The sequence below is a fragment of the Anolis sagrei genome, chromosome 8, assembly GCF_037176765.1.
Source record: "Anolis sagrei isolate rAnoSag1 chromosome 8, rAnoSag1.mat, whole genome shotgun sequence".
NCBI lineage: Eukaryota > Metazoa > Chordata > Lepidosauria > Squamata > Dactyloidae > Anolis > Anolis sagrei.
Genome location: NC_090028.1, coordinates 25,828,193 through 25,844,400, shown reverse-complemented (window position 1 = coordinate 25,844,400; position 16,208 = coordinate 25,828,193). Strand labels below are relative to the sequence as shown.

The 16,208-nt window shown below is 42.7% G+C and overlaps 1 protein-coding gene across 1 annotated transcript in view; it reads right to left on the bottom strand.

The window, feature by feature from the left end:
* The window catches only part of BANP (BTG3 associated nuclear protein), a 217,576-nt gene that overhangs the window by 187,218 nt on the left and 14,150 nt on the right, over nt 1-16,208 (bottom strand). The window contains exons 2-4 of the mRNA XM_060788495.2: nt 12,783-12,911; nt 12,531-12,625; nt 11,315-11,514 (exon numbers count right to left, since the gene is read on the bottom strand). Of these exons, the coding sequence (XP_060644478.1) occupies nt 11,315-11,514; nt 12,531-12,625; nt 12,783-12,852 (365 nt within the window). The 5' untranslated portion in view covers nt 12,853-12,911. The remainder of the gene's footprint in view (nt 1-11,314; nt 11,515-12,530; nt 12,626-12,782; nt 12,912-16,208) is intronic.

Here is a 16,208-nt window from a genome sequence, read left to right as displayed (position 1 = left end):
CCAGCAACTGTAAGTGGACCGTAAGTTGACTCTAATTTTATTTGTATCATCTGTGGCCTGCAACCCAATTGCACTCCAAAGAAAGACAGATTTCTCAAGGGTCAGGCATGTAACCGGGGGGGGGGGGGGGGCTTGGGGGGCTTCAGCCCCCCCCCCCCTGAAATTCTCATGGTGGTCCGTGAAAAGGCCTTACTAGTACATTATTTAAACTGTTATGTTTATTCATATCATGATCTGATCACCATGCTCAATATATCCCATCTGCATGGGGGTATTGGGACAACGATAGAAAAGGTTTGCTAGGCTAGACCCTCTTTCGCTCAAACTTTTCCCAGCCTTAACCTCAGGGTTAGGCAGCAAGGGAGACCAAAGGAGGAAACCTTCCACCAAACAATCTTAACAAACACATTTTCACCTTACAAAATGTTTTGGACAAGTCAAAAAGCCCCTCCATCTCGTTAGGTTGGTAACCTTTGGCTCTAAAGAGACAGCAGAGTTAGCCCAACCAGGCCCATGTCTAGTTCAGCCCATAAATCTGGTCTGGTGTTTATTATGGCAGAACACAAGGTCTCTGATGCAGAGCCCAGTGATCCACTGAGTCCAAAGCTGAAACATGCACAGGCTCCAATTGAGAAATGTGCTGGCAAGCCTTAAAAGAATGGACGCAATAGTCTCATCTCTCTAACCTCATCAAGAAAGAGATGAACTTTCCTTGTTCTTAATTCATGTCCAGATTAACAGAAGCAGTCAGGGGGCAGAGAAGCAACGAGAAGGATCTGCAGCAGTCTTTTGAGTCCCACATATGAATGTGAAATGTATTTATGTAGAAAGTACAAAGCCTATTTGAAATGCAGCTTGGTCAACTGAAGTCTTCAAAATGCAAGCCAACTGTACATATGGACCTAGCTGCATGGTTCTTTGGATCATGCTGGGAAATAAGCCCCAAAGCTTTATTGTAGACGTTGCATGCTATACATTTCCCAATACACAGCAACAGAATCACTGCTGAGAATATGCCGGAAGAGGCTTTCCAAGTCTTTCAGCATCTTTATGCTCATGCTGGTGCTCCACTTTTGTGGGTTTAACCTTTGTTTTATTTGCAGATTTGTTTAATATGGTGTGTCAAGGAAGCTCCAGGCCCTCTAGTGCAACTCTGTAGTCAACTTCCAGCAAAAGTTGATCATAATTTATTTATTATTTATTATTTATTTACATCGCTTATATCCTACCCATATTAGCCCACAGGCGACTCAGGGCGGTCTACATATCGGCACAATTCGATGCCATCAGTACAATACAACAGCAAAAACAATTAAGTGCATTTAGACAAAAAAGACAGTGCAATCTATAATATAAATCTGTAAGGGGCGTCGTACGGAGCCGTATAACTCCACAACCCCCCAACGAAACTGAACCAGAATTGCCATGCCCCTAGGACAACCCACTCGGTACAAACTAATGTACTCCAAATTTAAAAAAAAACACCACAACAACGACAAAAACACCGCAAAACAACTGAACATGCGCACTGGCGCAAACTCCCCGGCACGCGCGCACGCACGGCCCCTCCCCCCCTCCCCCCGCGCGGCACACACGAGGAGGGAAGGAGTGAGTCACGGAGGAAAAGGGTGGGGCGAAGGGAGGAGGCGTGTCTTCAAATTCGCCCCCTCCCTTCTCCCCACCCCTTCCCTCCCTGAGTCACTCCTTCCCTCCTCCCACCCCCTCCGGAAAGACACGCCCCCTCCCTTCGCCCCACCCCTTTCCTTCCAGGAGTCAATCAGCAAGAGAAGAGGTGGGGCGAAGGGAGGGGGCGTGTCTTTCCGGAGGGGGGGGAGGAGGGAAGGAGTGACTCAGGGAGGGAAGGGGTGGGGAGAAGGGAGGGGGCGACTTGGAAGACAACAATGATGGATCCGGACCAAAGCATTCAATACACCCTAATATCCACACAGATGGAGTTTGAGGGAAATAGACCTTGACATTTGGGAGTTGTAGTCACTGGGATTCAGAGTTTACCAAAACTCAAAGAGCATCCTGAACCCCACCAACGACAGAATTGGGGCAAACATGCCACACTGAACCCCCATGACCAACAGAAGATACTCAAGTTTACACACAAGCATAAAGAAGGGGGAGGACGGAGGGATGCCAGAGAGAGAGAGAGAGAAAGAGGGGAAAGGAAGGAGTGTGAGAGAGAGAAAGAGGGAAAGAGGGCGAGTGAAGGAAGGAAGAGAGGCCAGGCACAGACTTCAAAACTCTTACTAAAAGCCACAGCAACGCGTGGCAGGGCACAGCTAGTAACAATTTAAAAAGAGCTATATCCTCTCATTCCAATCCTCATCCGTTTCATCGTCTTGGCCGTTCCTGGGTCATTCTCCATCTCAAGCTTGACTATCTATTCTGGGGTTCCAAATGCTTGCTCAAAGAGCCAGGTTTTTTCTTTCTTCCGAAAAGTTAGGAGGGAGGGGGCTGATCTAATATTCCTAGGCAGGGAGTTCCACAGCTGAGGGGCCACCACAGAGAAGGCCCTGTCCTTCGTCCCCGCCAAGCATGCTTGCGAAGCAGACGGGATCAAGAGCAGGGCTTCCTCAGATGATCTTAACTTCCTGGAGGGTTCGTAGGAAGAGATGCGTTCGGATAGGTAGGCTGGGCTGGAACCGTTTAGGGCTTTATAGGCTAAAGCCAGCACTTTGAATTGAGCCCGGTAGCAAACTGGCAGCCAGTGGAGCTGGCGCAGCAGAGGAGTTGTGTGCTCCCTGAGCGCCGCTCCTGTTAGCAACCTGGCTGCCGCACGCTGGACCATTTGAAGCTTCCGGGCCGTCTTCAAAGGCAACCCCACGTAGAGCGCGTTGCAGTAATCTATGCGGGATGTAACCAGAACGTGGACTACAGTGGCCAAGTCAGATTTCCCAAGGTACGGGCGCAGCTGGCGCACAAGTTTTAGTTGTGCAAATGATCATAAGAGTCACAATGAGCAGCATTTCTCAACCTGGGGTAGGAACCCCTGGGGGGGGGGGGTAGGAACCCCTGGGGGTCATGAGGGGGTTGTCAGAAGGGTAGCCAAAGACCATCAGAAAATTTTCTGAGTATTTTCTGTTGGTCATGGAGGTTCTGTGTGGGAAGTTTGGCCCAATTCTATTGTCAGTGAGGTGCAGAATGCTCTTCGATTGTATAAATCCTAGCAACTACAATTCCTAAATATCAAGCTCTATTTTCCCCAAACTCCACCAACGTTCACATTTGGGCATATTTAGGATTCGTGCCAAGTCTGGTCCAGATCCATCATTGTTTCAGTCCATAGTGCTCTCTGGATGTAGGTGAACTACAACCCCCAAACTCAAGGTCAATGCCCACCAGTATTTTCTGTTGTCATGGGAGTTCTCTCTGCTAAAATTGATTCAATTCCATCGTTGGTGAGGTTCAGAATGCTCTTTGATTGTAGGTGAACTATAAATCCCAGCAACTACAACTCCCAAATATCAATGTCTATTTTCCTCAAACTCCACCAGTGTTCACATTTGGGCACATTGGATATTTGTGCCAAGTTTGGTCCAGATCCATCATTGTTTAAGACCACAGTGCTCTATGGATATAGGTGAACTACAACTCCAAAAGTCATGGTCAATGCCCACCACACCCTTCCAGTATTTTCTGTTGGTCATGGGAGCTCTGTGTGCCAAGTTTGGTTCAATTCCATCGTTGGTGGAGTTCAGAATGCCCTTTGATTGTAGGTGAACTATAAATCCCAGCAACTACAACTCCCAAGTGACAAAAACAACCCCCCCCCCCAACCTCACCAGTAGTCAAATTTGGGTGTATCAGGTATTTGTGCCCAATTTGGTCCAGTGAATGAAAATACATCCTCCATATCAATTATTTACATTATAACTCATAACGGTAGCAACATTACAGTTATGAAGTAGCAACGTAAAAAAATATGGTTGGGGGTCACCACAAGATGAGGAATAGTATTATGGGGTCATGGCGTTAGGAAGTTTGAGAAACACTGACCTAGAGATTCCTACAGGGGCGTTCTTTCGCATAAAAGAAATAGCATATTTAAATTAGTGGTTCTTCTACTTTCACAGGAGTCTGATATCCTAAACTTTTGAGAAAATTCCAAGCCTACTAGATGGGAAGTAAACAAGGAGAGCCTGAATTCTTAGAGCAGGGGAGCAAATGGCACAAGGGATAGATTCATCACAAGCTATTACTATTCTAATCGTCGTCATCATCATCAGGCAGGGCTACCCAGTCAATTTTAAAGTGTAAATTCTAACTTGCATTTTATTGGTGTTGGAATCAGTGTTCTGTGTGTTTTTCAGTATATGCTTTTTAACAGTGTTGTGCGCATCTGATGTAAACATGGTGTACCCTGCCTTGAGGCGAAAGGAGCAACAAATAAATTTATTATTATTATTATTAACACTAGTTCTACTTTTATACTCTGTGTGACATTGCAAATTAAATTCAGATAGCAATAGTATTCAGCTCTAAAAACAAAAAATATCAGAGTTCAATCCCTATCATTATGGAGATTAGAACTGCCCCATCTTTCCTGACATTTAGAAAGCTGGTGAAAACTTGGCTCTGGAATTTAGCATTTGATGAGTGAGTCAATAATTCTTGCCCACACGGACGGATGGTGATGAATTATGATTTCATTTGACGACTTGGCCTTACGTATTTATATGACTGCTTTTAATGTATTTTATGTATTAGTGTATTATGGAGTGTGATGTTTTAACTATTGTTTGTGAATCTTTGTTGTAAACCGGCCTGAGTCCCTATCCGGAGGTCGAGAAGACCGATATATAAAAGTTCTAAATAAATAAAATAAAATAAAATAAATTATCAGAAAGTGGCTCCTATATCATCTCCTGCCAATGGACCAAGTCACAATAAAGCTGCAGTTATCATTTGCATTGGGGAAGCCAAGCTTTTCCTCTGTTATGAATTCAGCTCCCAGAAAACCAAACTATTCCAGAGTAACCGAAAAAGGAAGCCAGTCTGAGCTTGCAGCTATGGACAAGTCTACAGAGCGACCACCAAACACAAATCAAGGAATATGAAAGGCACTGCAGACTAATTCAACCAAAAAAGTCAGTCTTAAGAGAGCACCTGATGAACCAACCTGGAAATATTTGAAAACACAGAAATGCTGGACCACTCTGACCACCACGTCAGATTACACAGGGAAACCAGTGCAATCCACAAGCATGTGGAAAAATTCAACAGAAAGGAGGAAACCCTGAAAATGAACAAAATCTGACTACCAATATTTAAAAAACCTCTCAATATAGTAAATAAAAAACAACTCTGAAAACAGGGGAATTCCAGAAGGAAACTATCAGGGCCAGCTAATCACTTCCCAAAAAGGACTCCCCCCAGGTAGGAAGCAGCAAGACTTTAAAGCTGCAAGGCCACTCAATGCTAATCAATGTGGCCAATTGCAACATTCACACTTGCCTCAAACAAACAAGAGTTTTTTCTCCCACCTTGAGCATTCCACAAACATATAAACCTCACTTGCCTGGTTTCCAACAGTCCTCACAACTTCTGAGGATGCCTGCCATAGATGTGGGCGAAATGTAAGGAGAGAATGCTTCTGGAACATAGCCATACAGCCCGGAAAACTCACAATAACCCAGTATGAGCATTCCTTAATGTCTGCCAAACCCCCTCAGGCTAGTGAGGAGTGACATAAGACGCCTCTTACTTGTATTTCACAAATCTAGACAGCAAAAGAAATATGGCCGACATATGGAAGATAAAGGCCTCACTGGAGTGAAAATCCCAAGCCAGTTTTGCTTTAAACCCAGGGGGCAAAGACATTTAGTAAGTCATACAAATCTAATTAAAGGCTCTTAAAGATAAGCCAAGTGATAACAACCTTCTCCTGATCTTTTCCTTACCTACAGCATTTTGACTTTCTCTTATGGAAGTTGATATTTATGGGAACCAATAAAAGCAGCAAGGCTCTTTTTGCTGACGTTTAACGAGAGACAGCAGCACTGTTCATCACTGGCACATAACGCACATGTCATCCTCCATCCATCCGCAGGGAAAAAGTTTTCAAAAAAGGGACTCCCCCTCCCTCAGGTGAGAGACAAGCTGCTAAACTGCCTTGGAATGCTTTCTCAAAGGGCCCCCAAGGCTTCTTCCCAGGTTAAAATACAACTTCAGGATGCAAGCTAAAACTATCAAAGAGGTCTTGGATTCTGTTTGATAAAAAGAGATGACGGGTGACAATCTCTGGATGGGATTGCAAGCAAGTTATCTGGCTGAAGAAACCGCTTTTAAAGTAGATATTTTGCTGAAGGACTGAAGAATATGCACTTTCCTAAAGAAGGTTGTCATATAAATAACTGCCTGTTACGAGTATATCATGGATAGGATGGCTGACCTAAATTCTGTTTCCCTTAGACAGGAAAGATGAATTTCTTTACAATTGAAGGGTTTACGCTCAAGTAACAATGCAGAAACCCCAGACTGCAGAATATTTAGTTCTATGGGAGGCAAAATGGCTGCTGTGTCGGCCTGGATGAGGGCGAACCGATTGAAACTTAATCCAGCCAAGACAAAGGTACTCCTGGTCAGTCAAAAGGCCGAACAGGGGATAGGGTTACAGCCTGTGCTAGACGGGGTTACACTCCCCCTGAAGACACAGGCTCGCAGTCTGGGAGTGATCCTGGATCACCGCTGAGCCTTGAACCCCAGGTCTTGGCGGTGGCTGGAAGAGCTTCTGCACAATTAAAACTTGTGCGCCAGCTGCGCCCATTCCTTGGAAAGTCTGACTTGGCCACGGTGGTCCACGCTCTGGTTACATCCTGAATAGACTACTGCAACACTCTCTACGTGGGGCTGCCTTTGAAAACTTCTTGGAAGCTTCAATTAGTCCAATGGTCAGCAGCCATGTTGTTAACTGAATCAGCGTACAGGGAGCGTACTACCGCTCTGTTGCGTCAGCTCCAGTGGCTGTCAATTGGTTTTAACCTTTAAAGCCCTGAACGGTTCTGGCCCAGATTACTTGTCCAAACGTATCTCCTGCTATGAACCATCACGAAGCTTAAGATCGTCAGGAGAGGCCCTGCTCTCGATCCCACCACTCTCGCAAATGCGGTTGGTGGGGATGAGAGATGCGGCCTTCTTGGCAGTGCCCCCCGTCTGTGGAACTCCCTCCCTAAGGACATCAGGTTAGCCACCTCCCTCCTGTCCTGTAGAAGACAACTGAAGACCTGGCTGTCGCAACTCGGGATAGATTCACCTTTCTCAGAACAACATCACACACCAAGGCTGTAGGTTTTGTAGTTTTTTTGAAGAAAAACAAAATCACAAATGTAGAAATAAGGTTGCAAAAGTTCAATAGCCAAAACAGAGTCTCAATTGCAAAAGCAGAGTATCCAAGGTCCAAAGGCAAATAACATGAAGTATTATCCACAAGTATTGGTCAAACAAGAATCCATGGCAGCCTGACAGAGTCCCCAGAAACCAAGATCAAAACCAATGTCCCAAAGAGCCAAAAGCTTTTCCAAAAAGCCGAGGCAATTTCAGAGAAGTTGACAGGGTGTAAGCAAAGTTGCACTGAAAAAGGATTGACTTCAATCAGATTGTTAAATACGCTTTCCTAGCATGAAAGCATTACATTGACCTCAAACTTCCCATTTGTTAGCAAGCCGAGCACTTCGGAGTAACCTTAATTGCAAACAGTCCTCCCTAATCAAATCCCCATCACCTTCAAGGCCGAATAACTCATTATCCTGGGACTGGCCAGCCTGGGAATCGACAGGCACTGAGCTCACAGATGGAGCAGTCGACTCCTCCACCTGCAGCTGTGAAGTTTCACTCAAATCATGACCATCTAAAACAACATTCCTTTCTCTGGGAAACAGAAATGCCATCTCTTCTTCAGCATCAATACTGTCTGCCTCAACAAAAGGGACATGTTCAGAAATCTGTAACCCATCATCCTCGTCGTCCTGAGGAAACTCAAGCTCAGAAAGCTCAGGCTCAGACTGAGCCACAACACTGGCTCTGCAGCCAAGCATTTGATTAGATAATAATGACAATAGGAAAGGATTTTGGGTTGCGACACTGGATTTCCCGGTTTGATTTTTATTTTACTGGCATTTTAATATTATCTGGTAAATGAATTTATTGGCTGATGTGTTTGATGTTTTAAGATGATTTTACTGTTTTACTGTATTTTTTGATGTATATGTTGTAAGCGTCGTTGATGCCTATGTGAGGCCACTCTGAGTTTCCTTGTGGGGAGAAGGGCGGGATAGAAATGTATGAAATAAATAAATAAATAAATAAATAAAATCCCTTGGCAATCTCTAGAGGTAAGAAAAAAAGATTATGGACACCACTTCCATAAAATTGCTGCAGGCTGAAAGCTTAGACTGATAGAATTGAGAAAACCAGGACTGCACCAAACCTTGTCTTGAAGCATTTAAACATTTTTAAAATAAGCTAGGATTTGAACTCTACACTAATGAAATCAACTAAATATTACTGTTAATGAAAAGACATGTTTCAAAACTGGGCATCAGAGAGGCACCATTTTGGAAAGAAACCAAGGACGACGAAGCCATCCAGGACAGCATTAAGGCAAAAGGCTGGTGCCAAATCAGATACAAGAGGGATTTATATGCCCACAAAAGCTGTTCTGTGCTTCGGATGTGCAAGGCTGTCATTACAGAGTCAAGAGAGAACAGCTCCTTTCAGTATGCATCCAGGGCACCTGCAATATTGAGATCACTTTCTAGCAGCACATACCGGGGGAAATATTCAGCAACGTGCAGGAAGCCTGCCAATAAATGTCTCTCTCACACACACATAAACACACACAAGCACATACAAATATTATTTAGGTTATGGATACAATAAAGTGAAAAGGAACCACTCAAGTGAAGGTTTTTGTAAAAAAAAAAACCTCACAAGGAAAAAAAATCGAGTAATTGTTTTGTCAAAGCAAGGTTGGTTGCATGCTACAAGATGTTTCTGGTGTGACAGAATCAGCCATCTACGAAGATATTGCCCAGGGGATGCCCAGGTGTGTTACGATCCTGCAGGGAGGCTTCTCTCATGTCCAATCATGCCCTCACCACAAAAGCAGGGAGCTTTGAAATGGCTGAACAGAAGCTCTCCAAACGTTTAGGTGCTCTTACTGCCCCTTACAGGGAAAACCAGGTGATCCCTAATCCATCTAAAGAGCACCTCGAGCTCTGAGGATTACCTGAGAAGGAATCCCACTGGAAGTACACCCAAATACCTGGGAGTCACTCTAGACCATGTTCTGACTTATAAGAAGCACTGCTTGAATATCAAGCAAAAATGGGTGCTAGAAATAATATCATACGAAAGATGACTGGCACAACCTGGGAATCACAACCAGAGACAGAGAAGACATCTGCCTTTGCGCTTGGCTACTCTGCTGCTGAATACACTGTGGAATACTACATTAAAACAGTGGATTTGGCTCTTAATGAGACATATCGCATTATCACAGGATGTCTATGCCCAACACCACTGGAGAAATTATACTGTTTAGCCAGTATTGCACCACCTGATATCCATCAGGAAGTAGCAGCCAATCAATAATGAAAGGACCAAGGCAGTAACATTTCTGGCCCATCCTCTGTTTGGATATCAGACAGCATGCCAACGGCCTAAATTGAGAAACAGCTTCCTAAGATCTACAGGGATACTCACAGGAACACCTCAGAAAGCGAGAATCCAAAAGTGGCAGACTAAAACCTAGCACCTTAATTAGTGTCTGAGACCAGATGAGAAATTCCCTCCTGGGCACACAGAAGATTGGGTGACTTGGAAAGTGCTGAACAGGCTGCACTCTGGCACCATGAGATGCAGAGCCAACCTTAAGAAATGGGGCTACAAAGTGGAGCCCACAACATGCGAGTGCGGAGAAGAGCAAACCACAGACCACCTGCTACAATGCAGCCTAAACCCCATCACATGCACAAAGGAGGATCTTCTCACAACACCAGGAGCACTCCAAGTGGCCAGCTTCTGGTCAAAGGACATTTAGCATCATGCCAAGTTTTCAAACTTTATGTTTTTAAATACATGACAACTGTACCCTCAACTCGCTTCTGACACGATAAATAGGCCTGGTCAATCCATGGTTCTAAATGGTTTAAAAATACTTACAAAACTAAAGTTCTGATGGTGCAAATTTCAGAACTCCAACAAAACTCTCTAAATTTCATTATAAATGGCAGTTCCTAATTGGTTCTATCATAAAAATCACCAAAAATGAAATAATAATTAAATTTTGAAAGTTTTATTAGAGTTCTGAAATTTTCACTACCAGAACTTTAGTTTTGTAAGTACTTTCGAACCATTTAGGACCATGGATTGCCCAGGCCTAATAAATAAACCAAATCAAGGGGAATGCTGTTTTCTGCACCAAAAATGCCTTTTTTTTGCACATAGACCTTATTACGAAAGTTTTCATCAGTCCAGGATTTTTCTCATCAGAGCTGGCTAATCATCAAAAAATGTGTCTCTCAGGCATTTTTCACATATTTTGAAATATTACTTCTATTCTCAGATCCCCAAAACACTTCATTTAAAGAACCAAAATAGTGTTTGATTATTCTGATGGACACAGTTACAAACATCCAGCTTACAAATGACTCATAGTTACAAATAGGAAGTGAGAGAAATCTACCCCTTGGAGGGAAAGTAATTCACTCGTAGAAGTGTTATTATCAGCGAGAAAGGGAGTCTCCATTGAAGATTTATCACCAATCCTTGTTTCCACAACAAGCCCATTATTTCAAAATCCAATTCTCACAGGGACAGAAAGTGAGGGGAAATCTTCTGAACAGGGGTACAGGCAGCAAAGGAAACTCCGCAGGGGTGTTAACCCTTCCCTATGGTATCCAAAACTGAAAGATATATATTTTGGCTGGAGTTACACTTTAAAAATGTACATGTTCTGACTTACATAAAAATTCAGTTTATGAACAACCCTACAGAACCCATTTTGTTCATAACTTGGGGACTGCCTGTGCAAGAGTATATAGGGTACTCTTTAAAAAAAAAAAGCTTACGACTGCAGTTCTGCTGAAAGACTGTGGTACTGTTATGAAAAACCACAAAAATGACAGCAAAACAAGAACAAGTTAAAACCAAAAGGAAACCGGCCCACAGCCCAATTCAAGGCGATGTGTTCATTTCTAGCAAAGCAACTTCCATCAAGACCAACCTAGTCCTCATTCTAAACTGCAGGACAAACCTTGGGCATTTAACCATCTTTAACCATCTTCGCAGAATGTGGCCTTACCATCTCACTTTGTTGCACGTTTGGGTGGCGCCCAGCGGGGATCCAGCCACCATGGGGACCTGGATGGGGCTGTGCTGTTTGTTCATGACGAGGTCCAGCTTCTCCTCCAGCGACTTGCAAGTGGCGTCCAGGGCCAGAAGTTTGGCTTCGATGCTGTCCAGGCGCAGGCATATGGTCTGATTGATGGAGTACAAGAAGGACTGGGGAGGAGAGACATCCAGGTAAAGAAGAGCTCTTTCAAGACTCATCTATCATCAAATAACACCAAGCGCTCTCTAAAATGAAATTTACCAGTTATTCTAGCTTGCTTTTTTTGCAAAACAGCCCTATGATATGTTTTAAATTAAGCTATTTCAAAAGCCTGGAATGCTTTCCGAAACAAATTGCAGCCATGAGAATTATTTTGAAGCAACTCAAATGTACTTATCTACCTCTTTTCTGAAATTATTGTATTCAGAGCAATTCGCTTTTTGAAATCACTGAAGAGTAGTGGGGGGAGGGGGAGGCTTAAAATTTAAATTATATAAACAATCAGGGCCAGCTAACACCTCTTAACAAAGGACTCCCCAGGCAGTAAACAGCCAGTCCTTGAATCTGCAAGGTCATTCAATGTGGCCAATTGCTACATTCACACCTGCCTCAAGCAGACAAGAGCTCTTTCCCCCACCCTGGACTTTCCACAGATACATAAACCCCTCTTGCCTAGTTTTCATCAGATCTCACAACCTCTGAGGATGCCTGCCATAGATCTAGGCAAAAAGTCAAGAGAGAATGCTTCTGGAACATGGCCACACAGCCAGGAAAACTCACAGCAACCCAGTGATTCTGGTCATGAAAGCCTTGGATAACACAGAAATTATATTGTTTTAATTTCCTCTTAATTTCCTTTTAAAAGTATCTGGTGTGCCCTCTGGTGGACTGAAGTTAAAACTGAGCCAAAGTCAGCAGAAACCATGAAAGACGAAATCTAGTTACTGAAAAGCTCATCACAAAACTATATTGCTCAAGATAATCGACAAATAACTAAGCTGAATGTTTCCTCCAACTTTATATGCAAGGGTCCTCCAAAACCAGTATGTAACACATATTGTCTTTCCCAAGCCAAGTTAACCAATCTATGTCCCAACAACCCGGAGAATACTTTACAACACAACAGAGCACTGCCTTATCATTCCAGAACAAGCAACAACAAAAACAAAATATCAACAGCGGCCACCTTAATGGAGGGGTCTTGGCAATTGATTTCTATCCGCTGACGTTTTAAAGGTGGATCTACATCTTCATCTGTCACTTCATGGTTTTCCAGCACCACTGTGAAGCAAAAACAAAGCAAACAATTCTCAAAATTTCTATAAATGACATCTATGTATCGGCAACAATGCACATTGTGAAGCGCACATACAGAATCATAAAGGTAGCATTAAACTTTGAACTGTTCTTTGTGCTGTGTATCCCTCCAAACACATACCTGGGTGATCTGGGTTCAAGTCCTCCACCGCAATCTGAACCACATCCGCTAAGTCTTGTTCTGTCATCATTCAGAAACAGGCCGCAGGGTTTGAACGAAAGAGATCTGTTAATTCATGCAGTTCGGATCCTGCAAAACACCATAAAGGAAAGTTAGAGTCACTCTAGGTCTGTACCATGTATGTTTTCTTGTTCAAAAAAAGTCATGTTCCCAAGTTTAGGTAAAGAATGCATTCAAAGCATTTATGAGATTTTTTTAAAAAAATGCTAATTTTTAAAAGTCCTAATGGAACCCTCTAAACCTTCATCTAATTATGTGAGTATCCCTTGGGATAAGAAATGTTTTGGATTTTGGAATTTCTGTATTTGCATGCATTCATACATGCATGCATGCATGCATACACACACACAATATGAAACATGGAGCCCTCGGTGGCACAGTTAAAGAGCTGAGCTACTGAAATTGCTAACCAAAAGGTCGCCTGTTCAAATCTGGGGAGTGAGCTCATGCTGTTAAGCCCAGCTTATGCCAACCTAGCAGTTCAAAAACATGCAAAATGTGAGTATATCAATAGGTACAGCTCCAGTGGGAAAGTAATGGCAGTCCATGCAGTCATGCCAGTGGCCACATGACCTTGGAGGTGTCTATGGAAATGGAGATGAGCACCAACTCCCTGAGTCGGACATGACTGGACTTAATGTCAATGGAAAACCTTTACCTTTACCTTACATAATGAAAAAGATTTGAGATGAAACCCAAATCTGAACATGAAAAGCATTTATGTTACATAGATACCTTGTACACACAACCTGAAGGCAATATAATACACTGTATTTTATATAGTTTTGCACATAAAACAAAGTTTGTAAACACTGAACTCTCAGAAAACAAAGGTGTTGCTCTCTCCGGCACCCAGGTGGACAATATTGTGTTTTGGAAGATTTCAGATTAGGGAAACGCAAGCTGTTTATGGGCAGAATCTAGCCAGGGTTTTGTTTTTTGAGCTGCAAATGATTTCAAACAAAATAAAGCACACTGATGTTTAAGTTGGACTAACTCGTGTGCTGCTTTTAGCATATTAACTTTTGTCTGACTTTTGGGTTTCAGCTCACTCAGAGCTTTCACAATCAATTTATCTATATATACATGAGGAGTGATGCGTCTTATAGGATCACTTTGTCAATGCAAAATTAGATTTGGAAGCTTCCCTGGTTAGAATTAAATCAGGCTTCAGTCTCCAGAGTTTCCACAATTCGGCTCCTGCAAGATTTAATTCCAATCCAGTTCGAGGGCCAAATATTTTTCCAACGGCATCCCTCTGGAGTTCCCTGTCAGGGATTGTTAGATGTCTATTGAAGGGAAATGCCTCACATCCAAAAGCAGAATTAAAACCACTGAAGCAATTCACATCTGCATTTTCCACAGTTTGAGAATGGAGGGGATTGAGAGATTTAATAGGGTGGGGGACATGCACACAAGGAGATGCAGAATGCCTTTTTTAAACTACCTGGAACAAAAAAAAAATTGGCAAGATAAATCTGGTTTGCCAGTGGAAATGGCAACCCATCTGAATCACTGAAGAAATGCCAGCTAAATACTGTACAATGGTTTCCTCCATTCCCCTGCTTTTGCCCAAATGTAAAATCACAATTAAAAGAGGCAGGTGGACTACAACTTGCAGGCAGACACATACACACCAAAGCATCACTCAGACCACTGGACCAGCCAAGGCAGCAACTGTTTGTTCAATATGTATGGATGGATGTATTCTAAATTCATCCAAATGAAGACACTACACGGCATCAGAGCTGTTTACTCAAAACATTTCCCTGCCAAGAGAGATTCATTTGAAATTCGGAAAACTATTATGACTGCATTCAAGGTGGCAATGTGCCCAAGCGGCCTGGCAAGGGCTTTCGGGCATGTGGTTGCCATTTCGATCCTTTTGGCAAATCAGGTTTGCCGTTTCTCAGAAGTCCTGGGAAACAGCCAGTGCTAACATAGTAAAACAGCTGTGCAAGGATTACAGTTTCATAATGTCACTAAAAGCAAGTGCGATTTGAAAAGCCCTGCCCTGCCTTTGCAAAGAGATTCATCTTTCGGTGTGAAGAAAAGCATAAAACAAAGTCAAGTCCACTGTCTCATCCATTCTACTGTCCCACAAAGAAAAGCAAAATTGCAGAGATGAAAACAATACAGCTTTGAAATATCTGTATTTTACAACCACAATTCAGTAGGTTGCCATAAGTCCACAATGATATAAAATTTTCACAGTACATACTTCATGTGTCAAATATTTCTTAAATAATTTCTTCATTTTTGAGTTTAGGGTCTGACCGTCCTAGATGTTTATGTCGTGTATTTTAAAATATACTGAAATGTTGTTTGTTGACATTCATGTCTTCTGCCTACCCTGCATTCTAGCCCATCCAAGGCCTTTTCCAGATCTCTGGATGCCACTGGATAATTTTTTTAGAAAACATGCAAAGCCCAGATTCAACTGTGTGAATAATGCTTTATGGAACCCCTTAGTCAACAAAGAGGTTAGCATATTATCGTCTCTGCAGAGACAAGATACAGGCAGATCTCTGTCAAGTCGTGCTGGATCTTTATCGGACTCAGGAATCCATGTTGCATCCTGCCAGGGAAGAGGAATTTCGACTAGTCTCCTACATTTCCTCTTTTGTTTTTAAAGATAGTTGAGAACCTTCCCTCATATGAAGCTTATTACAGAACTCCATATAAAGCTAGCTGGCTAGCTCTGCTTCTTTTTCATTTTATTCTGGGGTATTTTCCATGGCAGGTACCTTCTGCATATTTTTGTACATACATGCAATGCCTCTAATCTGAATACAGATATTCTTGCAGAACGTTTGTGCTCCCCTTATTCCAGCTCTATTTGCAGCGGAACCTAAGGAAATAAAACCAGCCCAGCTGGAAGGAGATCAGAGCTTGGAAAAGTTACTTTTTTGGACTACAATTCCTAGAATAGAACAGCCTTCCCAAACAGATAGCCAAGTCAGTGGCCTGGCTGCCTGCAAGATGCGGGAACTTGATGCCCAAAAAGTTAACTTGCCAAAGTTAATTTTTGATCACAAAGTCCAGCTTCCACAGACATCAACCTTTGGAAAACTCCATGAGTGGCATGAAGATAATAGTGTAACCTTGACGTTTTAAAAAGCCCTATATAGGCTATGTCCATATTATTTCCCTTTCCAACCTGGTTGTATTTTGAGATTTGCCAGGAAGATACATCTGATGGCTTATTTTTATTGTGCTTTTTTAAAAGGGGGGATTCCGTTTTTAACAAGTTATATTTTTATTATTTAATCAGCTTTTTAACTTCTGTATTTTGTGATGTTTTACTATGAATGTATATTATTTCTTGTAACCTATATTGAGTCTTGATCTGGGGAAAAGGAGGAA